This window comes from Kogia breviceps, chromosome 18 (assembly GCF_026419965.1).
Source record: "Kogia breviceps isolate mKogBre1 chromosome 18, mKogBre1 haplotype 1, whole genome shotgun sequence".
Classification (NCBI taxonomy): Eukaryota; Metazoa; Chordata; class Mammalia; order Artiodactyla; family Physeteridae; genus Kogia; species Kogia breviceps.
This window is the reverse complement of record NC_081327.1, coordinates 32,363,543-32,385,627: the sequence shown is the minus strand read 5'-3', so window position 1 is coordinate 32,385,627 and position 22,085 is coordinate 32,363,543. Positions and strand designations below refer to the sequence as shown.

General features: G+C 51.6%; 3 protein-coding genes across 37 annotated transcripts in view; 1 reads left to right on the top strand and 2 right to left on the bottom strand.

The window, feature by feature from the left end:
* The window catches only part of CNOT1 (CCR4-NOT transcription complex subunit 1), a 97,360-nt gene extending 92,469 nt beyond the window's left edge, over positions 1-4,891 (top strand). For 10 of the 13 annotated variants that reach the window (XR_010837779.1, XM_059045395.2, XM_067019311.1 and 7 more), the window contains 5 exons: positions 375-524; positions 1,196-1,376; positions 2,957-3,089; positions 4,235-4,369; positions 4,552-4,891. Coding sequence is in view for 12 of the 13 variants with exons in the window: in XM_059045395.2 (XP_058901378.1) it covers positions 375-524; positions 1,196-1,376; positions 2,957-3,089; positions 4,235-4,369; positions 4,552-4,630 (678 nt within the window). In the remaining variant the exon portion in view is untranslated. Of the gene's footprint in view, positions 1-374; positions 525-1,195; positions 1,377-2,014; positions 2,119-2,956; positions 3,090-4,234; positions 4,370-4,551 lie in introns of those variants that run through there. The other 3 variants (XM_067019314.1, XM_067019309.1, XM_067019310.1) reach the window with 2 other exon arrangements.
* A 1,456-nt stretch (positions 4,892-6,347) lies between these two features.
* Positions 6,348-11,288, bottom strand: SETD6 (SET domain containing 6, protein lysine methyltransferase). Of its 5 annotated transcripts, XM_059045423.2 has the most exons (10): positions 11,199-11,288; positions 10,298-10,898; positions 9,983-10,072; positions 9,758-9,902; positions 9,538-9,679; positions 9,217-9,411; positions 8,968-9,088; positions 7,331-7,511; positions 7,043-7,185; positions 6,348-6,897 (listed from the first exon to the last, which is right to left on the bottom strand). In XM_059045423.2, the coding sequence occupies exons 2-10, from the start codon at positions 10,322-10,324 to the stop codon at positions 6,592-6,594; spliced, it is 1,350 nt and encodes a 449-aa protein (XP_058901406.1). In that variant the 5' UTR covers positions 10,325-10,898; positions 11,199-11,288; the 3' UTR covers positions 6,348-6,591. The 5 variants fall into 5 exon arrangements, with proteins under 5 accessions (XP_058901406.1, XP_058901407.1, XP_066875390.1 ...); XM_059045424.2 differs by lacking the exon at positions 11,199-11,288 and having other exon boundaries at positions 9,217-9,276; positions 10,298-10,425; XM_067019289.1 differs by lacking the exon at positions 11,199-11,288 and having other exon boundaries at positions 9,217-9,276; positions 9,983-10,425.
* NDRG4 (NDRG family member 4) overlaps positions 11,262-22,085 on the bottom strand; it is a 44,217-nt gene continuing 33,393 nt past the window's right edge. For 10 of the 19 annotated variants that reach the window (XM_067019295.1, XM_067019294.1, XM_067019304.1 and 7 more), the window contains 14 exons: positions 20,802-20,907; positions 20,429-20,549; positions 20,279-20,341; positions 20,051-20,111; positions 18,838-18,924; positions 18,673-18,729; positions 18,153-18,256; positions 17,217-17,273; positions 17,075-17,126; positions 16,038-16,085; positions 15,825-15,860; positions 15,659-15,710; positions 14,246-14,284; positions 11,262-13,438 (listed from right to left, as the gene is read on the bottom strand). In XM_067019295.1, the coding sequence (XP_066875396.1) occupies positions 13,284-13,438; positions 14,246-14,284; positions 15,659-15,710; positions 15,825-15,860; positions 16,038-16,085; positions 17,075-17,126; positions 17,217-17,273; positions 18,153-18,256; positions 18,673-18,729; positions 18,838-18,924; positions 20,051-20,111; positions 20,279-20,341; positions 20,429-20,549; positions 20,802-20,907 (1,038 nt within the window). In that variant the 3' untranslated portion in view covers positions 11,262-13,283. The remainder of the gene's footprint in view (positions 13,439-14,245; positions 14,285-15,658; positions 15,711-15,824; positions 15,861-16,037; positions 16,086-17,074; positions 17,127-17,216; positions 17,274-18,152; positions 18,257-18,672; positions 18,730-18,837; positions 18,925-20,050; positions 20,112-20,278; positions 20,342-20,428; positions 20,550-20,801; positions 20,908-22,085) is intronic. The other 9 variants (XM_067019300.1, XM_067019307.1, XM_067019299.1 and 6 more) reach the window with 1 other exon arrangement.

The following is a 22,085-nucleotide window of genomic DNA, read 5'->3' as shown; positions in this document are numbered from 1 at the left end:
ATCCAATTCCAGGAAAAACACAATTAGTGGTATCAACTAGACTTCTCTACAAAAGGTACCTATCATGCCTTATTTTAAGAATGAGAAAATAGTATAGAATGAGAGATTACTATCATTTTGTATATAGGTACCTTTAATTAGAAGAATCTATTTCTTCTAATTAAAGATGAGTAATAACACTTTGCTGTACAGCAGAAATTAACACAACATTGTGCTGTACTTCAGTAAAAATTTCTTAAAAAGATTGATTACTCTTCAAGATGTAAAGTGTATAACTTTAGAAAAACAATCCAACTACTTTCTAGCATAGATACAGTTTGCTGTTAAGGCCTACAGATACTTGTGATTATGATTCTTGTATTTGTTTGTGGCAGGTGGATATGTTGAGTGAAATTAACATCGCACCCCGGATTCTCACCAATTTTACTGGAGTGATGCCACCCCAGTTCAAAAAGGATTTGGATTCCTATCTTAAAACTCGATCACCTGTCACTTTTCTGTCTGATCTGCGCAGCAACCTACAGGTTAAGTGGTTTGACTTAAACTCTTGGTTGTGTCTTTCACTTTGTACGCACAGTCCTGTGCGTGGTCTCTTGTAAGTTAGTCTTTTCAACCTGCTTTAAAGGTTGTAAAGCACATTGTCATTTTTAATGGTTGGATGAGATTAACTGGATTATACATTTTACTAGTGACAAGCTATATAGCCTTGGAAGAGGCAGCCAGGGAATGGACTGGTTTTCTGTAAGAAAAGATTGCTGATAATCATCCACTACTCCAAGACTCTTCTAAGTAAATGTATTCTGGTTCAATTTGCTGTATAGAAATTGATTGAGGTTGTATTATCTTTCCAGTCTTTCCATACCAAGAAACCACGTTTTTCCCTCTCCAAATAAGCGAGATAGTGCATATTTTGACTTCATAAACTTCATTTTTGTGCTGGTAACTGTCAAAGCTTTCGTTTCCCAAGGGAAATAATATTTCTGTTGTTGACACAACTACCCTTGTGCAACTGTGTATTTGTTAAATAACCTCAAATTCAAGCAGGTTTCTAAAATTAAAGTCACAGAGGATATTGGGAACAGTTCAGCTTTTCTGTGAAAGGCATAAAAAGGGTTCTTAGAAATATCGGTGCCTAAATCTGATGCCTAAGTCCTCTGTGACAGTAAGTCAGGAGCTTTCTGTTTTGTTCATTTAGGTATCCAATGAGCCTGGTAATCGCTACAACCTCCAGCTCATTAATGCACTGGTGCTCTATGTAGGGACTCAGGCCATTGCACACATCCACAACAAGGGCAGCACACCTTCAATGAGCACGATCACCCACTCTGCTCACATGGACATCTTCCAGAACCTGGCTGTGGACTTGGACACTGAAGGTGAGTGAAGCCAGCTAGTTCTCAGAGTCAAGTTTCATGCACTTTTTGTCACAGTCTGGTCCCCAAAATACTTTAAGCCACAATAGAGAATGTTCTGTCAATATGGTTATGGGTCTGGCTGGTTATTTTATCTTGAATTCGATAGTATTTGCTCAATGCAGAAGGCACAGCAAAGCATAAAGGAAAAAAATCATCCAGAATCCTTACCACATCAGTTAATATTTCAGTGTGTATGATTATAGTATTTTTCTTTTTTAGTGTGAAAATAAACATGTTCTTTTTACTAGCCTCTCTTTAAAAATAGGCTCATGTTACTTTTTTTGTTAGCCTGCCTTTTATCCCAACATTTATTGATGCCTCTTTGCCAGGCGATATGTTAAATATTAAATGTGTAAAGATTAATGAATAGAACTTCCCCTACCTGCTCTGCAAAAAAGTTCACAGTATAATTCCTATTGTAGGTTGCATCTTGCTTGGTTGAACTACAAATTTTGGTGTTCTGTATAGTAGGTGGTGACCAACGATATAGTCCTGCTCAGCCTAACACACATACACTTTAGGAGGATGCCTACTTTTTTAACTTCGCTATGGATTTTTAAGAGGCTAATTTTGAGTATATACTACTTGCCTATTTGTAGGAGGGCGTTTGAGACAGCTTAAAATCAAGATTTAACACAAATGAATACCATTACGTCCAGAGCCCAACAAAAAAAGTGGATAGCCTTTAAGTAAGTGTTAAAGCTCACTGTGATGGCCTTACAAACCTCAGTAATGTCAAGCAGAGGGAGACAACCAAATCCAATGAATACTTACTCCAGTAAAGTTTAAACTAGCATTTCTCAAAGTATAGTCTGGGAACCCTTAGTGGATTATCCCCAAGACCCTTATAGAAGGGTTGTGAGGGACTTCCCTGGTGGTCCAGTGGGTAAGACTCCACGCTTCCAATGCGGGGGGCCCTGGTTTGATCCCGGGTTGGGGAACTAGATCCCGCATGCATGCAGCAACTAAGGAGCCGGCATGCCGCAACTAAGACCCAGTGCAGCCAAAATAAATACATAATAAATAAATAAATATTTTTAAAAAGAAGGAGGAGGAGGGCTGTGGGGTTAAGACTATTTTAATAATAAAAAGACATTTTCTTTTTTTCACACTCATGTTGTCACAAGTGTACAGTGACGGTTTCCAGAGGCTACATGAAATAACCGTACTGGCTGGAACAGATTGAACCTAAGGGCAGAAATGAGAATCCAGCAGAATGTGAAACAGTGACTCTCTTCTCTTAAGTTTCTTGGGGGGAAATACTTAAAATTTTTATTAACAGGTTATATTAATATGCAGTAGGTCTCATTTTTAAATAGACTAATTTTTTTTAACCACAATTTTTTTAATGTGAAAAATAGTTACGTAAAACCCACAGAAATGAACTCTTTGGGGCCCTGAGCATCGCTGGTTGAAACCAAAGGATAATTTGAGAACCTATATCAGAAATGCAAATCCAGCCAGTCAGAATGATTTGTTTGTCTTCTGACTTTGGCCTTTCAGAGTAAATTCTCACTAAGCTGGTTTTTCTTAATATCTAGGTCGGTATCTCTTCTTGAATGCAATTGCAAATCAGCTGCGGTACCCAAATAGCCACACTCACTACTTCAGCTGCACCATGCTCTACCTTTTTGCAGAGGCCAACACTGAAGCTATCCAAGAACAGATCACAAGGTAAGAGAGAGGTCTGTTTTTCAGAGGGTTCTAAATGGAGCCTCTTCCCCTTTATTATGAATTCTGAGTGGTTTTTTTCCCTATGCATTCCATGTTCACTGAGCAACTTACATGTGTTAAATAGTTGAGAACAAAATGGGCATGGTTCTGCCCTCTTGATAATTAGTCTGATGGATGCAAAAAAAATCACAAGTAGAGAATTACTAATCACTGCTGAAACAAAAAGTTTTCAACAAAAGGCGCAGCATTTTGATAGATCGGGAGTTTTTCTCAGGTGGTGGTGTTAGCATATTTAACCACTCCTGAAACACCCAGGCCTTTAAAAGCCCATGTTAAAGAACTTAGACTTGTCATTCCCTCTGGGTTGGAAGGTTTTAAGCAGGAGAAATAACAGGATCATACGTGTGTTTTACTAACAACAGTTAGGAATCTGTTGCGGATTGTTTGGACTACGTACAGCATTGGAGATCAGGAGATGGGTATATCCTAGTGAGAGATGTATACACAAACTTAAAAAACTGGACCAGACTTGTTAAATTTGCCCTTTCGCCTAATAGTAGTTTCTGAGTATTAGTATTCCTTAGGTTTATATACTAAAAATTAACTAGTGTTTTATTATTAGATGTTTAGATGGTAAAAGTCCTGTTTTGTGGACTGTATAAAGCTTTCATGAACTTCCTCGAACTTAAATCTTTGTTCTTGTGCTTTATTACAACCTTAGGGTAAATTTAGATGTACAATTGGTTTTATCAAAGGATGTGAAGAATTATCCCACCCAATTTACACATGTACTACTAGTAGTAAAATTCTCATTTCCTATTTACTTTCATTGAGTATGTATTCTTTAAGTGATTATCTTCTCTGTGTCGTGTAATCTGTTATTCTTTACCTTAACTTAGTCTTCTAGGCTCAGTAATGGGAAGAGGAGGGATTCAGACCCATGTTTGTTATGTAATTCTAGAATCTACCTGCATTTAACCACTCTGTAGAAAAGACTTAATCCACCTGCCTTTTGTAAAGCTAACAACTTTTGCATATAGTGTAATAATCAGGGGAAAAGTGTTAGGAAAAAACACAAATGGAGAAGTGGTCATGAATTTGTATGTTTCTCTGCGCATTGACTAACTTTTTCTTCCCTTCTCCAGGGTTCTTTTGGAACGGTTGATTGTAAATAGGCCACATCCTTGGGGTCTTCTTATTACCTTCATTGAGCTGATTAAAAATCCAGCGTTTAAGTTCTGGAACCACGAGTTTGTACACTGTGCCCCAGAAATTGAAAAGTGAGTTAAAAGTAATTTTTAAATTGTTCCCGTTCTTAATACAGAAGAATGAGAATCATTTGATGGCTCCAGCTTGGGTGGGTGATTAAGAAGGCCATAGTAACCAAAATTATTAATAAGACGCAAGGTTTTAGTCAGGCCTGAAGTTTTCTCACAAACTTGTAACTGTCTCCATTCTTCAGGTTATTCCAGTCTGTCGCACAGTGCTGCATGGGACAAAAGCAGGCTCAGCAAGTAATGGAAGGGACAGGTGCCAGTTAGATGGAACCACATCTCTGTTGTAAATTTTTCAGCCTGGAGGTCTCACTGTACCAAGTTCATAAACTGGCTGAAGATCCTTTCAGCTCTTCCTGACTTTCCCAGCCCTTTGGTCTCGGGTATCTGCCCCAGTTACTGTTTGGGTCAGCTTCCTGTCTATGTGGACACGTTCCAAATTTAAATGCATTTTTTTGACTCCTGGCCAACATTAAGAAGATGCTGTGAATATCATTTTGAACTTGTGTAAATATATGAAAGAGAAAACCTTTGTCTGGAACTTCTTGGGTTTGTGCAAAATGTGTCCAAGGCAAGTAGATAAACTGGTGATACCTACTTCCCAGCTGATAAATTGAAGAGGCTGCTGATGCCATGCACTTGTTGGGGCTGGGGGGCATAGCTCCATGTCATCTGACATTCCTGGTGTCCCAAAGAATTGCAGGAAAGCCAGTTTAAATACTATGTGACTTATTTTTTAAAAATATGGATGGGGACCTTGAAAATCAAAGTTGTTAAAAAATGTGGATGTGTAGAATTTGGTATGCCAGGAAATATGGGAAGAGTTCACAACTGAGATCCCGTAGATTTTTATTTTGCCTCTTCCCCAAATCTAAAGCTGGCTGCTGGCAGAGCATCATTTTCTCTTTTCTGCTGCAAAACACATCCCCCTTGGGCCCTGTGAGACACTTCTTTTTATAAAGGGAAGCCAAACCAGGCCTAAAGTTCCCCCATCTCTCTCCTGATAACTTGTAAACTGTGCAGAAAGGAACCAAATATTATGAATTGCCCTTCCCCATTATCCCAATGAATGGCCATACAGACTAAGCTGAACAACAACAAAGTCAAAAGGACCAATACAGCCCCTTTTGTAAGGATTTTGAATGTTTTGTAAATGTATTGGTCCATGTGTTGTATTTTGTAGCCTTCCTAGTTCCTGGGCTTTAGCTTCCCTACTTCTTGTATGTATATGCATACTGTAGTCAAACATTAAAGTCATGACACACACACGAGTCCACTGTGCCTTTCTCAGTAGCGGCCAGTGCTGGTGGTGAGGAGGAAAGTGGACCACCCAGCCTTCCCATTGGGGAACACCAACTTTTGCTGAATGGTAGGTTGTTCCCACTACCAGTCTGGCATCTTTAAACAAGGAAGTGATTTTTGTGCAGTGTTTTCCTTTTCCTTTCCAACAGTGAAAAATTATTGGAGCAGGTTTCTATGATTAAACAATTTCAAAATGCCCATTTCAAAACATCCTTTACCCTCATGGTGTTTCAATATATATTTTTTAACATCTTTATTGGACTATATAATTGCTTTACAATGTTAGATATAATTTTTAAAAGAAAAGGAGTAGGTATATATTTAAAACTTATATATACCTTACCTTTCATGACTGTCAAGTTTTATGGCCAGAGAGGACAAAAAGAAGGTTCAAGATTAAATAGTAGAAATCTTACACGGGGACTTGAATGTCACTGGTGTCTTAAGGGTGAGTTGTGCCATCTAGGCTGCTTAAGGAATTTAAACAATTGCTCAGAGTCCCAGTGACACAGCTTATTAAATCGTCCAACAGGAAACAAACAGTTGTTAAAAAAGGGAAAGTGACTTGTTGAAAATAGACCTGGATTTGAACCACATCTACTTTCAAAGTCCATGTTATTAAATGCCAGACTACAACAAAATGTATCCCTATCACATTTCTGCCAACTTTGGATCAAACTGAGAACCAAACAGCTATAAAATTTATTAGTGTTCATAACAATAAGCAGCAGTTCCCACGTCATCCTTCAGCATGTCACTCTTACCTTGGAATTCATCCTAGACAACAGTTTTGCTACTTTTCCTTTTGGTATTTAGTATGAAATTCAAAACAAAAGGTCCAAGTTATCCTCCTTTTCAAGCATCAGTGTGTACCAGCTTAGCAGAGAGTTCTTCTCCTGGACATTCTTCAGGAAAAAGGGAACCTGCTAATTTGTCAGTTCCAACAATTGGTGTAAGATCATCTTCTGACCATAACGAACCTGTAAGGCTTGTTGTTCCCTCCAGCTCAGTGTGGCGTAGACCTCCTTACTACTGAGTAAATCTTGCTCAGTTTTTAAGTCTGTGGCATAGGTTTGCAGGGTCAACAAAACACTGTCCCGAAGAAGCCGTCTCCATGATGCTTTGAGTTTGGGGATATTTGTGATTGTCAGGCTGTCCTCTTCCCTTTTATCATCTCCCCATCCATCCTGGTCTTTAAATTCTCTGAACTCCTCAGCAGGCATGCACAGTACCTAGAAGCAACCATGGGGCCCTTTACTTGCGTATTTCCGGAATTGATTTAGAGAAGCCAACCTACCTTGACAGCATTTGAGTGTCCTCTCCATCCATGCCACCTTTCCTCGCACCTAGACCTAAATACGTATTTTGAGCATTTACCTTGAGTGTCATGGCCAGTTCCTCTTCTGTCAGCACCTCCTCCCGCCCAATCACAAAGGCTCCCTCTTCCCCTACCATCTCCAGTTTGCATAAGAAATCCCAGCGTTCATACAGTAGGAGCCTTTCAGCTTCAACTTTTGTTCCTGTAGACAGAAAGTACTGGTGTGAAAGTCAGTATACCCAAGAGCTCATTTCTCCTTAGTCTACAAAAAGGGAGCAACTACTATTGGCAGAGCACCTGGGGCAGGGATGGAGACATACACCAGTGTCCAAGGTTTAATCACTCACCCTGTAATGCTGCTTCACGAACCGTCACCATCTGAATGTCAGCCGTGTCATCCGTGTTGTCAGGATACGGTTCAGCAAAACCATACATGTGAATCAACTGCCAGTTAGCCATTTGCCCGTAAGTGTTGAAAATCTCATGGCCCTTAGGAATGGGCTGAGTGGCCACCATCCGAAGACAATTCTGGGGTGGAAGGGAGAAGCTGGGGCCAGGCCCTTCCCAGGCCCACCTCATGAAGATTACTTCCCTCCTAGGAGGGTACAGTTCCCTCCAGCAAGTATAGTTCAGTGATGGGACTGACACTATACCAACATTCTACCTTTAGTTCTTACTAAGATCCTGTACTGTGGAATAAAAGTGGTGAGGCTTACAAAGGTCAAAGGTCATCCCAATGGTTTAGTAGGTAATCTCCGCTCAATGACCTCACAAACACTTGAAAAGTTGCTAGCTTTGGTTGGGGACTTCTCTGGTGGTCCAGTGGTTAAGAATCTGCCTTCCAATGCAGGGGATGCAGGTTCAATCCCTGGTGAGGGAACTAAGATCCCAACACATGCCACAGGGCAGCTAAGCCCACATACCACAACTAGAGAGAAGCCTGTGCACGGCAACAAAGAGCCCGTGTGACACAACTAAGACCCGACATAGCCAAAAAAACAAGTTGCTATCTTTACAAAAATGAAGAATTAGGGACTTCCTTGCAGTCCAGTAGTTAAGACTGCTGGGGGCCCTGGTTCAATCCCTGAGCAGGGAACCAGGCTCTGCACAGTGTAGCAAAAAATCAAAAACAAAAACCAAAAAACCCAGATCAAAGTAGGAACAGCAAATGGACACAACCTTTTAAAAGTAATAGCCAGGGACATCCCTGGTGGCACAGTGGTTAAGAATCTGCCTGGCAATGCAGGGGACACGGGTTCGATCCCTGGTCCGGGAAGATCCTACATGCCACGGAGCAACTAAGCCTGTGTGCCACAACTACTGAGCCTGCACTCTAGAGCCCGTGAGCCACAACTGCTGAGCCCGTTTGCCTAGAGCCTGTCCTCCGCAATGAGATGCCCACACACCAACAACGAACAGTAGCCCCCCGCATGCTACAACTGGAGAAAGCCTGCATGCAGCAACAGACCCAACACGGCCAAAAAAAAATTTTAAACAACCATTTCCTAATTTTTAATTCCATAAACATATCTTTTCCTGCAACTTTCCACTTAGCAAATAGAATTGATCCAAACACAACCTTGGTATCATCTTAAACCGGTCTTAACGAACATCCCCTCTTCTGACAAGTATTGACACTATGGCTGTTCCAGATTGCTGTCCACAGGGCCCGGAAACAATCTTGGTTCACTGGCACTGCACCGAACAACCAACCTATAGAACCAAATCAGTGAGGGTGCAAGGTTTACCAGAGGATTAACCCCAGCTTTCTTGGAAGGTTTTGAGATGTTTTATGTTCAGAGGATTTCAGTGGAATACACAAAGTACACAGAGGAGGAGGTAATTCCACCTACACGTTTTTAGTATGAGGAGAATGGAGCCTGTTTAGCTCAACTGCCAGGCCAGCATAAGTCACACACCGGTTTGAATCAAATGCCCAATCATTAGTGCACATAAGAACAAGAACTGGGACAGATCCACTCACTGGAGAGTATTCTAGATTGGCATTGTGATTGGCTAAGTGGTTTAGTACGTCTGCAGCAGGCACCATCAAAGGGGAGTTTGGCTCCTTTTCATCATCCTCTTCCTCCAGTGGTTCCTGAAAGCTGCCACAGAGAGAACTTTGCTAAAGCCCAGTCCAGGGTGAGAGGCGAGTGGGGTTCACTTTTTTCCCTTCTGCTCCCTCAACAGAGTTCTAAAAAAAGGGGTCCTTTTTAAGGCTCCGCTCACTGACCTGTAGGCCATCACAAGAGCCACGAGCTGGCGGTACAGTTCCAGAGAGCGAACCCTGGGGCTGAAAAGATCGGGGTGGGCTTCCATGAAGGGCAGCACGATGGAATAATACTCGCTGCGGATGCTGGCCAAATCCTTCTCCACGGCCTCGGGTACGCCGGTGCCCTGCAGCAATCGCCGGCGCTCCTCCTCTGGCCTGCAGTGACACCCCCACCCAGGTTCTTCACACCATCTACCGGGACTAGCGCTTGGGACCTGTGTCCCAAGAGCAGGGCGGTTCGAGCCAGGCTACCTACGGTGCTGCCCCTCCTACGGCTCTCACCAGAACATGGGGTGCTCCAAGCGGCCCAGCTCGGGCCACAGCGCAAAGTAGGGGCTCCAGGGCGAGGCCGGGGCCTGCAGCTCGTGGAGCAGCGCCAGCAGCAGCGGCACCCATCCCGACTGGCTCTGCAGCGCGCCTCGCTCTGAGGGAGACAAAGAGGTTAGGGCCCCGGCCGGTCCTGCAGGCCCGCCTCGGCGTCCCAGCCCGCCGGCGTGCCCACCTCGCTCCAGCAGGCCGCTGATTGAGCAGGTGTGCTGCGACAGGAGTGCGGCCCGCGGCACCGCGAACAGCAGCTCCCCCGGCTGCACGCTCTCCCGGGCCACCATGCCGTAGCCGGCCACCGTGCCCTGCCGGCTCACCGCCACCTGAGCAGGGAGAGCAGCGGTCAGAGCTAGACCGCGCCCGCTTCCCCGCCGCGCCCGCCTCCACCCCGCCCCCCACTCACCTTGGGACTCAGCTCCAGTCCCACCCGCCGGCACCACCTCAGGAAGCCGGCCACCGGGGTCGGGTCCTCGCAGCCCGCAAGCCCTGCCACCTGAGATAAGCAAGCGCAGTGGCGTCCCCGCCCGGAAGAGCTCGCTGGGGGCGGAGAAGAAGGCGGCGCGTGCGCGGAGGAAGGGCCGGGGTTGGGGGAGGGGATGTGGAGCGCGGCAAGTGACCCGCGGCAGGCCGCGCAGCCGTGTGCGGGACGGCGCTGCGGACGAGGGAGCGGCGAGGCGCGGCGGAGAGGGGTGTGCCTGCGTCTGCCTCCACAACTCACCCGCCGGCGCTTCGCCTGGGTCGCCATGGTCCAAGGGCGCACAGCCCCGCGATCCGCAGCCCCGCGCAGGCGCTTCCGGCGTCCGGGGGCAGGACTCTCAGGGGCGGGGCCTATGTTCCCGCCCCAGGACCACGTGACGTTCGTTTCGCCTTCCACGCGGAAGACGAGTGAGGGTTTGCACCTGGTCGTACCACCCCTGCTGAGAACAGCCTTGCGTACATCCTTGAGGCCGGGTCTCCCCACTTGGGTTTAGAAAACGTGCCGCCGGGTGCAGGAAGATGTGTCCCCTTGCCGCCTTGAGCCTGGTCTGAGCCAGGCACAACCCTTCCTAGTCCTGGTCTGTGACAGCTGAAACCCCTCGGGGTAGAAGTCCGGTTGAAGTGCAAAATCCCGTTTCTGGATGAGAGAAGGGAAGGCCTCGCGGGAGGCCGGCTGGGAGCGCAATTAGAGCAGTTTGTGCACGTGTTTCGGAGTGGTGTGGTCAGGGCTCCCAGAACTATTGATAGAATCGACCCGCTCAGTTTTTCATCTTCTGCATAGCACATGCAGGGGCTTATTTACTTGCTTCTTTAGTTGCTGACACACAGCAGGAACTCAATATCTATTTATTGGATAAATGGCTGAGTAAATGAATCAGAAATGGTGGTTAAACATGGGGAAATAGCATGCCGTTAAATTTAAGAAAATGAGGCAGCGAATATAGAGGTTACAGGTCTGGGTTTTGAAGTCAAATACAGTTTCCTCAACTGTGAAAGTAAGATAATTAGTATCTACCCTATGGAATTAATGAAAGGATTGGTAAGATAATGTGACAAGATATGGAAATACAGAGATAGATGGAAATGCCTGTTTTCACTCTGAACGGTCAACCCCACCTAAACCCAAGAAGCACCAGCCTCACCAGCTTAAACATTCTGTCTCTTCCGAAGCTTCTCACGATGGGCATGCCATCACCATACTCAAATTCTTCTTAGTTTCTTTATTAGTTTTTCAGCACAGTTAACTCTTTCTACGTTGACAAGGGTTTTTGTTTTACATTTTGTCACCTCAAAGTCTCATGACATCAGGCACCAGAATACACAAAAGTAGGCTCTTCACTTTGTACAGAGAAGAAAATAACAAATTCCATTAATAGTTCACTTTGACCAAAGAAGACACAACCTCCGATGGAAAGCCACACGCCGGAGTACCCAATATACATATATATATAATGTATAGATATTTATAGATCTCATCTGAAAGAACACGGAAAAAAAATCCAAGATTCACAGCGCTATCTACAGTAAGAGGGATTAATTCTACCAGCTTTTCAAACAGTCACATTCTATATTCAAAGGAAGCACGTGAGTAACTATAACTAACAGACTAACACTCCACCGGGCTCTATAATGGCTTAAGATGACAGAAGGGGGTGATGTGTGCCGAGGAAATGTGGATGCAGGTGTCCCCTCAGCCCCACACACACCCACCCACCCTCCACAGCCCTGCATTTTTCATTGCTCTCTCCTCTTTTTTACTTGTGGCTTTTACTTTTTTCTTGGGCTTGTGGCAACTGATTTAGGCTCGGAGACAAATGGCTTCTGGTTCCTGGGCCAGGAGATTCTACCCAGTAAGGTGGATGAACAGGAAGTATATGGCACAGCCCTGGGCTTCAGCTGGCTGGAAGGGGCTGGGGTGTGTGGGGAGCCTTTCTCCTTTTCCTGGCCCTTGTTCACTTCAGGGAACGTCACCTCCCACCCCCAGGACCCAGCAAGCCCCAGCCTGAGCCTACTCCAACTGGCTAGGGTGGTGATTTGCGACTGCCAAATCCTGCTATCTTGGACCAGTTTTCTCCAAATTAACTATCTCAGTGATGCCTATGTGAAACATTGGCATAGCTTGACTAGAACTCTCCCTAGAAATGTTTCCAGTGGCCTTGGCCATGCTGCTGCTGATTAAGTTGTCCTCCATGGAACCTAGGGGTGAAAAGGGGGTCTCTGGGGGAACTCTATAGGAACTCTGAGCCACCACTGCCTGCTGGCTTCCAAAGGCAGTCACCACGAAGTTCTCAGAGGTGTACCCAACACTCAGAGGCTATCCCAGCCTTTAACCTCAGCCCTAGTCAGCTCCCTAGAGGCAGAGGACCAGGTGACTTTCTGCCTCAGGACCTTAGCTCAGAAACGGGACAGGGCCAGGAGGCAGCGGACTGTGGGCTGGAAGGGACAGTCTGTGGGGTTCCTGCCCTCAAGGTCCTCTATGTTCTGTCTTCCTTGGGCAGAGAAACCCCTTTCAGCCCCTACCTGCCTGGCCCTACAGCACCAGGCCCACCCAGAGAGCACCAGGAAAACTGCTGTCTGGTAGAAGCGCCCCCTTGTGGCTACTGTTCAGATGATTGTCACGGGTGCTAAAGTCAGAAACAGATGTGCTTGATGGTGGGGCTCGGGGGTGGGAAAGGGGCCTGCAGGGCTCCCGGGCTCCTGCCTCTGAGTGCTCCCTGCTGCTGTCTCCTGGTTCTCATGCCAGTGACTGAGCTGGACCCTGTGTTCCTGCTGTCCCAGCACCTACCACCTCAAAACCCCATCCCACCTTCAAACCTGCCTGCCTGAGGGGGTCAACCCATGCTTTCTTTAATTCAGGATATTATCCTGGATCCTGGCCAGAGAAGGACTCAAAGTCTTTCCTTAGCTAATCTCCTTCCCTGGAGCCCTGCCCTGACCGTGCCTGGGCCTTGGGGAACTGGAAGAGAGGGTCTAAGTCAGCCAAGTTAACGAGGTGAGGGAGGGGGTGGGGTAGGGGAGGAGTTAGCCCCTCAAACCATCTGGAGACTGTTCCACTGCAGCATCTAGGACGGATCCCCTCATCTTTTTAAACAAAAGAAAAGTAACCCCATTTCCTCCCCTTCGCCCTCGCAAAAATAAACTAAAGGGGAAATGAGCTGCACGAGGATGGCAGTGGGACGTCGATGCAGGTTGGGGGGCAGGTGAGCATCTTCGTGGGACCAAGCGCTTCAACAGGACACCTCCATGGTGTGGTTGACCTGGCCCAGCCCCTCACTGCTCTCTGAGTGGGTGCAGGCCTGTGGGCGGCTGCCATCCACCGAGCTGGCGCTGGTGAGGGACGAGGTTCGAGAGCGGGCGAGACGGGTCATGCTGGCCGAGGGCACTGCAGACAGAGAGGGCACCGGGGGTGAGGACCAGCAGGTGGGGCCGGGCGCAGGCAGGCGGGAGAAGGATTTACGCAAGCAAAGCGGCCAGCGAGACCCGTTCTTCCGACGAAGGCATGGAGGCTCATCCCAAGCCAGGGCTCTACATTTGCTCTGTCAAGCCCCAGGCATGCAACGCCAGCGACGGGGAGTGAGCCAAAGGGGCGGGGGGCCACAGAGGCCAGCAGGACCCTCCTCACAAGAGCTGGCCAGAGCTGTGGCCAAAATGGGGTGGCAGCTGACCGGGTGTCCTCGAGCTGGGGCCAGCATGGGACATTATTTCCAACTCTGCCTCCCTCAAGAGGATGATGGGGCAGGAGGAATGAGACCAGTTCTGTAAAGAAGGGCAAGGTGTGATGGCCCCAGACTGCCCTAAATCCTGTTTCTGCCCTTATGCAGAGTTTCACAAGCGAGACTTGCAGGGAGTAAATTCCACCTTCCTGACCTCAACTAGCCACCTGTCCAGCTCAGGCATGGCTTGCCCCTGACCCCAGGGCCGACACCTCTGAGAAGTTCTGGTTCCAACTGCCAGAGTTCTGGAAGCCACGGGGCCCATGGCAACATAGAAGAATCTAAAACCCAGCCAATCTGGAGCCCTAATTGGGACAGAGCCCATGGAAGAGCAGGACACAAGAAGTTCCCACGGCAAGATGCGGCCTGGCTGCAGCACTGCACAGAGGAAGGAGCAGGGAGGGGATCCTGGGGTGGCAGGGGGAGGAGGCAGGACGGGGACGGTCCATGCATTAGGGGAGGGGGTGCGGGGCTACCTGCTCCTCCACTCAGCCTTCGGTCCTTCAAGTATGCAACTAAGAGAGAAGACAGAGCCAGAGGGGCAGGGTTGGGGAGACAGAACACGGGTGAAGAGGAGGTCCGGCGAGGTGAGGGCGTCGAGATGGGTCAGAGAGGAGAGGAAGGCACAGAGCAGGCTGGGGGCAGGGCCAGAGCCTCAGGAAGCCCACTCCTGCCCACCCACCGAAGCAGCGGCCACAGAAGGAACCACAGCACTGACTGATGTCAATCTGGCCCTAGGAGTCGGGAGAGCAGGGTGGGGTGCTTGTCTCACCCCCCGATTCTCCAGCCTGGGCTGCGGCACCGGGGGCTCACGCCCACAAAGCCTTCAGGGCCTATAACCTAGTGCCAGCACCCTCTCCATTCTGCTGGGGCTCACTCTCCCCGTGGACAGAATGCGGGAGGCCCGTATGACCTCCCAAATCCTTCCCAGCTCTTGGGCTGCCTGGTGGTATTTGTCCCGGGGCCCTGAGGACGGGTCCCAGCCCCGTGACAATTACCACTCACCCACCCGCCCCAGCACTGTCCGCCAGGCACTTCCTGGGCTCAGGGCCCAGCCTCAGAGCCCCTGCTGGGTCTCACTGTGGGTCTTGGCCTCTTGCTGCCCTACTTCTCAACAGACAGGCTGGCAGGGGGCCCCGGTTCCCTGGGGGTGGGGGGTGGAGTTCTGTTCCTGGCTGGCCCCCAGCCTTCCCGCACAGGCCTGTCCTCCCCGGAAGGCACAAGCTCCAGAGGCTGAGGTCTGGGGCGAAGAAAAATTTGGGCAGAGGAAGTTTGCTTCCAGGAGGAGAGCCAGGCGCAAGGGGGAGATGGAAGGAACTGAGGAGATACACGTGTGTCACCAAGGGGGCACGTGCGCTGGTGGCGCTCCTGAGCAGTGTCTCACCCCCACACGAGGGGAAGTCGGGGGCGGGCAGGGAGCCAGTTCTACCCCTCTTTCCTCGGGGTCTTCAGATATGCCACTCCCAGTTTGGCTGCCTTCAGCTCTCCTAACACCCAGATGGCCTCACATGCCTTCCCCAGTCCCCAGACTCCAAGTCCACTCCTCTGATGCCCCTGGTACCATCTGGCATCTTCTCAGCCCTTCTCAGGTGCTGTAGGCCCAGCAGGCGCTGGGTGGTGTGGGTGACCCACCTCTAGGCAGGCTTCCCCGGCAGGACTCAGCCCCGGGCCCTGCTCCCCAGAGCTGGGAAAAGAGTCCCCCACCCCAAAAGGCCCAGCCCCGTCAGGAGAACAGTGCCCCAAAGCCTCCTCAAGGGCAGGGCCTGGCCTGGGACAATCAAATTACAACCTAGGTGGAGATGCCCTAGAGGCCCCCAGGCACAGTGTCAGCCCCAACTTGCCACCTGCCCCCCAGTCTCTAGGGCAGGGCGGGGTGGCGGTATACTTACTGTAGCCCATGCCTTGCAGGAAGTATTTGAAGGCTTCAGTCAGCTTCCCGGGCTGCAGGACGAAGGACAGGTACATGCTTTGTTTGGCTGCCTGGGATTCAGGGAGAGGGGAGACTTCCCCAACCCCTGGCCAGGTAAGGGATAGAGCGGGGGCCAAGAGTCTCACCTGTGTGACCTGGGGGAGCCCCCCGGAATCTGCCATCTGCAGGGGAGAGAGGGGGCTGAGCTGAGCAGGGGCCCCTCACCCCACACCCTGCCTGTCCCTGGCACACCTGGACAGGCTCCCCGGACCAGACACACCGTCCCGCTCCCGCCTTGGCTGGGGCCCCAGGCAGGCCCCTCCCTGCGGCTGGGCCCAGGGTGGGGAGGAGGGCCTCACCTTTAGGAAGGTCGTGGTGGTTGGATCCAGTTTGGAGTTGCACTCAACCTGGGGACAAGGAACGGGCTTCAGCAGAGTGAGGCGCCCAAGGGCTATCAGGCGTCTGCCCTGCCCCAGATGCTACGGGAGGGTCTATCCCCAGAGCTGCGAGGCTCTACAGGTGAGGGAGGGAGTGCAGGGGGCAGACATAGGCACCTTGGCAAGGCCAAGGCCCTGGGGATCAGGAAGCAGCCCCCTGAGGGCCTGAGACCCTCTACTGCACTCACAACTGCTGCTGGGCTGGGGGCAGGGGCTGGGCATTGACCTCACAGCGAGCCAGGGCCACCTTGGCGGAGGAGGCTGGGAAAGCACAAGGGACCCCAGAAGTCGGGCATCAGAGGTGAGGGAGGGCCAAGGGTCAGCAGGCCACTCTGAAGCCCTGACCCTGCCTGGGTCGAGATGGCAGGCGCAGCCCACAGCCCTGCTCCCCGAAGCCCTCAGGCACATGGAGGGTGTCGTAGTTTGGGTGCACGTCGGGGGCTTCCCTGGGCACTCGTGGACCCCTGACCCTCTGGGGGAACATGAAACAGCCCAGGCTGCCTGCCCTCAGAGTTCCAACAGGAGGGGTGACACATGATCCCCAAACATAATGGATGCATGTGATGGTCAAAGGGGGACCATTGCTGTGCTCATGAATTGCTTATTTCATAACAAATGAATCCAATTTTAGAGAAAAGAGAGATCTTAGTCTCGGCCTAAAATCGGTGGAGAGTGCGGAGGGGCTGCCATGCTGCAGGGAGAGGTAGGGCGGGGCAATCAGGTGGCCAGGTCCCGGCCCCAGGCCCCTCCTGTCTCCGGGTCTCCCTCACCTGAAGGATGGGGGCTGTCTCAGGCACTGGTGCCCGGCAAGATGGTGGGGAAGTGGGATGAGCAGCCCACCATCCGGCGTCCCCCCGAGGCTTCCCAGGACAGGGTCAGGAATTGGCCCCGTTGGCCAGGAGCCAGTGACCCTTTTGCCCCTGCCACCCACTGGCACCGGGGCACAATCCCTCACTCACCACCCCCTCCTCGGCAGGTGCGTTATCCCCGACCACCAGCATCACAGGGCAGCTGCAGACACAGAGGAGAAGGGCTGTGTGGCCTGGGCACCGGAGAGGGGGTTACAAAGGCCGGGCAGGCTGGAGGGGGCAGGGCACTCACCGGAGCGTCTTGGCGTTGGGCACTGTCCCAGGCCGGTTAATGTCCAGGTCTCTGCGGCTGCAGGGAGAGGCGGAGGTGGGCATCTCAGGACTGGATCCCGGGGCGGGGCATTGGGGAACGTCCCCAAGCCTGACACTGCCGTATTCCAACCCCGTCCCTCCACATGGCAATTATGGCCCAACATCCCTGGAGGTGCCAGGCTGGCCCCAGATCTGGGGCTCACGCTCTAGTGTCTCAACGGTGAGACAAAGCCTCACACATGCCATTGGTAAAATGGGGAGACAGAGACCTGTTCTGCATAAGTAGGGGCCTGAGGGCTCCCCTCATGTGACTTCTTCCGGGACCCCCCCCAAGTCATGCCAGGTGGGCCCTCACATTTGGCTCTCATCACGGGCTGTGCACCACCACCTGTGATGGGAGTCCTGCGCCTTAGAGGCCGGCCGGCCGGCCAGGCTTCCCTCCTTCTCGTGTTTCTCCAGCACCATGCACACAGCAGGGGTTCAATAAAAATTTGTAGGAGAAAGAGAAGGAGGGGCAGGCCAGCGGTGGGGGGGGGGGGGCTGGCTACTCCCCTGCAGGGCAACCCCTAAGGGGCTCCAAGGAGCACTTAATCCAACCTCCTCTCAACTTACAGATGTCAGCACTGAGGCTCAGGGCAGTGGGGGCAGCGGGTGGCGCCCACATCCCCTGCTGCTCCCACCGGCAACGCCCAAGGCAGGGGGAGGAGTGGAAGAGCCCTGCTCCCCCTCTGCCCCTCGCGGGGTGTGACCCTGGGCAAGAGGTCACCCCTCTCGGAGGCTCATCGGTCCACTCATCTACGAACTGGGAGAGTGTGTTGCCAGCCGTGGGCAGCTGTACCGGGGAGGGGGGAGGGTCCCCCAACTGCGTGAGCGCTCCCATCCTGGTGCCGCCAGCTGGGACCCGAGCCGCCCATACCTGTTGTACATGTTCCAGAAGAGCTGCAGGTTGGCCTGGTTCACCACATTCCCGATCTGCTGCCGGTAGCTCTGCACCAATTCTGTGTTGCTCACCAGCTCCTCCTGGGCCCCGGGGACGGGGGATGAGCGCATGCGCGACAGGGCGGTGCGGAGCCACAGAGGGGGACCGCCTCAGAGGGGGCATCTCTGCCCGGAGCGGCCCCTGCCCCAGCCCCAGTGGTGGGGAGGGAGGGGGGAGGGGGAAGAGTGGGGGGGGAAGCCCACGGCCTTGGGAGGGGAGGGGACCCCGCCCCATCCGTCTCCCCAGTCTGTCTCGGGTGCTGCAGGCTCGCGGCTGTTCCCGGGGTAGAGGTGAGGCATGTCTGATGCCCCATCACCCCGCCACCCTCTTCCTCCGGCCTGGCCGGGAGGGGGGCCAGAAACCCCGGGTACCCCCGCGAGGGGGCAGAACCAGGCCCTCGGGAGAGTCCCGGCCCGGCCGCTCCTGCTCCTGAGTGAGGACGGCCCCGCCCCCTTACCTGCCTGAAGAGGTGGGAGAGCACCGTGTCGGGTAAAGTGCTGGTCAGGCTGGAGAGCTGCGGGCCGAGGCGGAGCTAGTGTGAGGGACGCCCCGCCCCGCTCCGCTCCACCCCACCCCATCCCACCCCACCCCTCCCCTCCCCTTCCAGGCGGACCGCGCTCACCTTGGTGGCCGCCCAGTCGATCCAGCCTTTGCCGTTGGGGTCGATGTTGATCAGCACCAGCCCCTCCACCAGGTCGGGGAAGATGAGCTGCCGGGACAGGAAGACAGGGCTTGGGGGGCGGGGCAGGGTGCAGGGAGCTCCAGTCTTCCCACCTGGAAAACGGACTGTAAAATTCTGGCCCTGCCCCTCTCACAGGCGGTTGCTAGGATCTGAAGAGAAGGCCGCGCTCTGTAAGGGCTTCAAGGTACCAGCGATAACCAAGTGCCTTCAGCTGGGAACTTGCCCGGGGCCCCTTCCAGCGCCCCTGCTCATCCTCCTCCCCAGCTGGAACCTTTCAAAACCCTTTCATTGGGAATCTATGCCTATATCACTGTTTTTCAGCCCCTTTAATATATCTTTGAAGAGGCTACTGTTGCAACACTAAAGATTAAACATCTTCAATGAAATATTTTGTTTCTTTGCTTTCATAGAAAAAAATCCTAGTGACATTAAGAAACTGACCTTTCCAAAGCCTGTTTTGTGTTAGATCTTGTAAAAGAGATTCGAGTTTTCTGTTCGACTGTCTGCCTGTGTTTAGGGGAAAATGGTGATATATATACAATACCGAGGTCATGTCAAGGTTGTCTGGGGTGACGGAATAGTTGACAGTTAACAAAGTGGTTAAGTACTGCAGTGGAAATTGGAGTTGAAAATTCTTAAGTCAGTTTTTTTTTTTTTGAAGAAAGAAATACTTTGAATCCTAAAAATTAAGTTTTTGCTTTTAGAGATGGAAAGCTTGTGAGCTCCTACCCTACATGATGTTTCTGAAACCTGACTTTCTTTAACCCTCACAAACTTAACATACGTGTAATTTTAGATTAAAAAATGATTCATGTTTAAGTATTACCCTAATTAGTGAATGAGTGATTAAGATAATCCTTATTTAGTGGCTGGAGTAATTAGTTGTATAGTTTGTTGCTAAGAGAAAGTTTGGTTTTGGATAATGGTTGAAGCAACGTATGACGCAGAGTGTTTTAAGGAATTGTATAGAAAAAGTAACCATTTTTAAAAAAAAAATTAATTTCCTTGGAGGAAAAAAAGAAAAAAGGACTTTCCTAAGTGAAGAGGAAGTAGGGGGAGGAGGAAAGGAAGAGAGGAAGGAAAGTTCCTGTGGGGTTGCCCCTGGAAGAGACCAGTTCTGGGGTTAGTTATGGGGGCGGGTGGAGAGACTCACTGCAAACTTGGCCAGCACGTAGGCTCCGGCTCCCACTCCAATGCCAATCACGTACTTGAACCTGACAGAGAGCATGGCTGGTCACTCTAGGGGTTTCCCATGACTGCCATCCACAGCAGACCCACCCATAGCCCTCAGCGCTCAGCTAGAGCCTGCTGGCTCTGTGGAGATGGTGGGCGCCCCCTGGCCCCCAGCACAGGGGCAGGGCAGGGCTGTGCGAGGACTCACCCAAAGTGCTGCACCACGCTGGAGAGCATGGCGGCTAGCTGCTCCATGGAGGGGAACTGGTACCTGCAGGCAGAGCAGGAGGTCAGGCCCAGTGCAGCCGGGGGTACAGGGCTGGGGAAAGCTGGGGGGTGGGTCGCTCCAGGTACCTACCCCTGAGGAAACTGCGAGGCCCCCACCTGCTGACCGGGGGCATCCACGTGACACACCACGAAGTGCTTGGTGATCTCCTGCATGTCCTCAAAGTTGAAGAAGGTATTGAAGCACAGCTTGTCTGCAAAGACAAAGCTCTCAGCTGTGGCTGAGCCGGGAGAGGCGGGGAGGGAGGACCATGGATGCTGAAAGGGAGGTCGAGGCAGAGGTGATCAGCCTCATGGTTCAGCGGAGAAACCGAGACCCAAATGGGTAGGGGCACAGAGCTAAGCGTGAGTGGGGATCTACGGGGCTCTGTGGGGAGGGAGGGGGGCCTCACTGTTCCGGGAGATTCGAGGCAGTGGAGGGCCAAACGATGCTGAGGCGCACTTACGGTTGAGACCCACGTCATGGTAGGTGAGGATGGCCGGGCGGTTCCCCTTGGGGGAGCCCCGGATCACCACGTGCAGAAGGCCGTAAGGCGTCTCAATGTCGTGCTCCTGGAGGGGAGAGACAGCGCTGGACACTCCGGGCAGCACCCACTCCTGGCTCTTCCGGGAAACGATGCTGTGCGGCAGCCGGGACTTTCACCCCCACAGTGTGGGGCATCCCCTTCTCATCACCCCCAGCCACCCCCAGAGAGGACAGACCAGAGGGAGCACCCCTTCCCAAGGCTGTTCAGCACAGGGGCAACGTGAACTGGTCTGCACGTGAAAGTTCTGGTCTCCTCTGCAAACCAGCCAGTGGGACGAGCTGCCACCGCCCAGGCCCAGGCTCAGGCCCTGCTGCACTCAGGCCTCCAGGGTCCAGTGAAGCCCATTTTCCCCATCTCACTGCAGCCCCTCCAGGACAGCTCTACCATCCCCACTGAGTCCCGCCCTCATCATGTTCCCCCTCGACTCAGAAGCCTTCAAAACGGCCGCAGCTCCTGAAGGGGACTGGCCTCAACAGCTCGCCTAGAATCCATGGCAAAGACCCCTTACTGGCCAGCCCAGCCTCCCACCCCGACACCTGCCCCTGGTTCCACCTCCAGGCTCTCGCTCCTGCCTCTCCGTGATCCCCAAGGCCTCCCTCAGGCTAGACTCCCACCCCCTCCCCAAAGGCCTTCTGCAGAGGCCACTCTGGGGTCCTCCTGTGTTCACGCCTTTGGTTTTGCGGCTCAAGGTCGTCAGTTCTTCAGGAAGCAGGAGCTGGCTGCTGCAGGTTCAAGACCCGCGCCGGCCCTTACTGTGCGACTCTGAGCACGGCATCTCTGCCTGAGCCACCTTATCAGGACTCTGTGAGAACTGAACAAGCTCATATCTGCCGAGTGTGCATCCCTGAGCCCTGGGGAGGCGCCCTGCTGGCTGGTCCTTCTGCAAACTATTCCCTCTTGGCCACTCATGGGGAGGCTCCAAGAGGGTCTGTCAAAGCTGAATAAACAGCCCTGCTGGCACCAGGGGGAGTCCTGGGAACTACAGGGGGGTGGCCCCAGGGAGATGGAGGTGGGGCTAGGGTCAAGGACAGTCAGATGTGACTGAGCATCTACTGTGTGCCAGGTGTTACGCAAGAGAGAAGGAGCTCTTTTCCCCATCTTTCGGGTGGAGGACACTAGGATGCTCAGATCCAGAGACAACCTAAGTTCTTGCCTCCGACAGGAAAGTGGAGACTCAGGCAGGAAACATCTTCTTGGGGACTG

Excerpts from the sequence above, each read along its gene's own strand:
- SETD6 (XM_067019289.1), bottom strand. The coding sequence starts at position 10,324 with ATGGCGACCCAGGCGAAGCGCCGGCGGGTGAGTTGTGGAGGCAGACGC. Across the intron at positions 9,277-9,537 it reads TTGGAGCACCCCATGTTCTG|CCCCAGGGTTCGCTCTCTGG; the intron begins GTGAGAGCCGTA and ends CGATCTTTTCAG. Across the intron at positions 7,512-8,967 it reads CCAATCTAGAATACTCTCCA|AATTGTCTTCGGATGGTGGC; the intron begins GTGAGTGGATCT and ends CTTCCACCCCAG.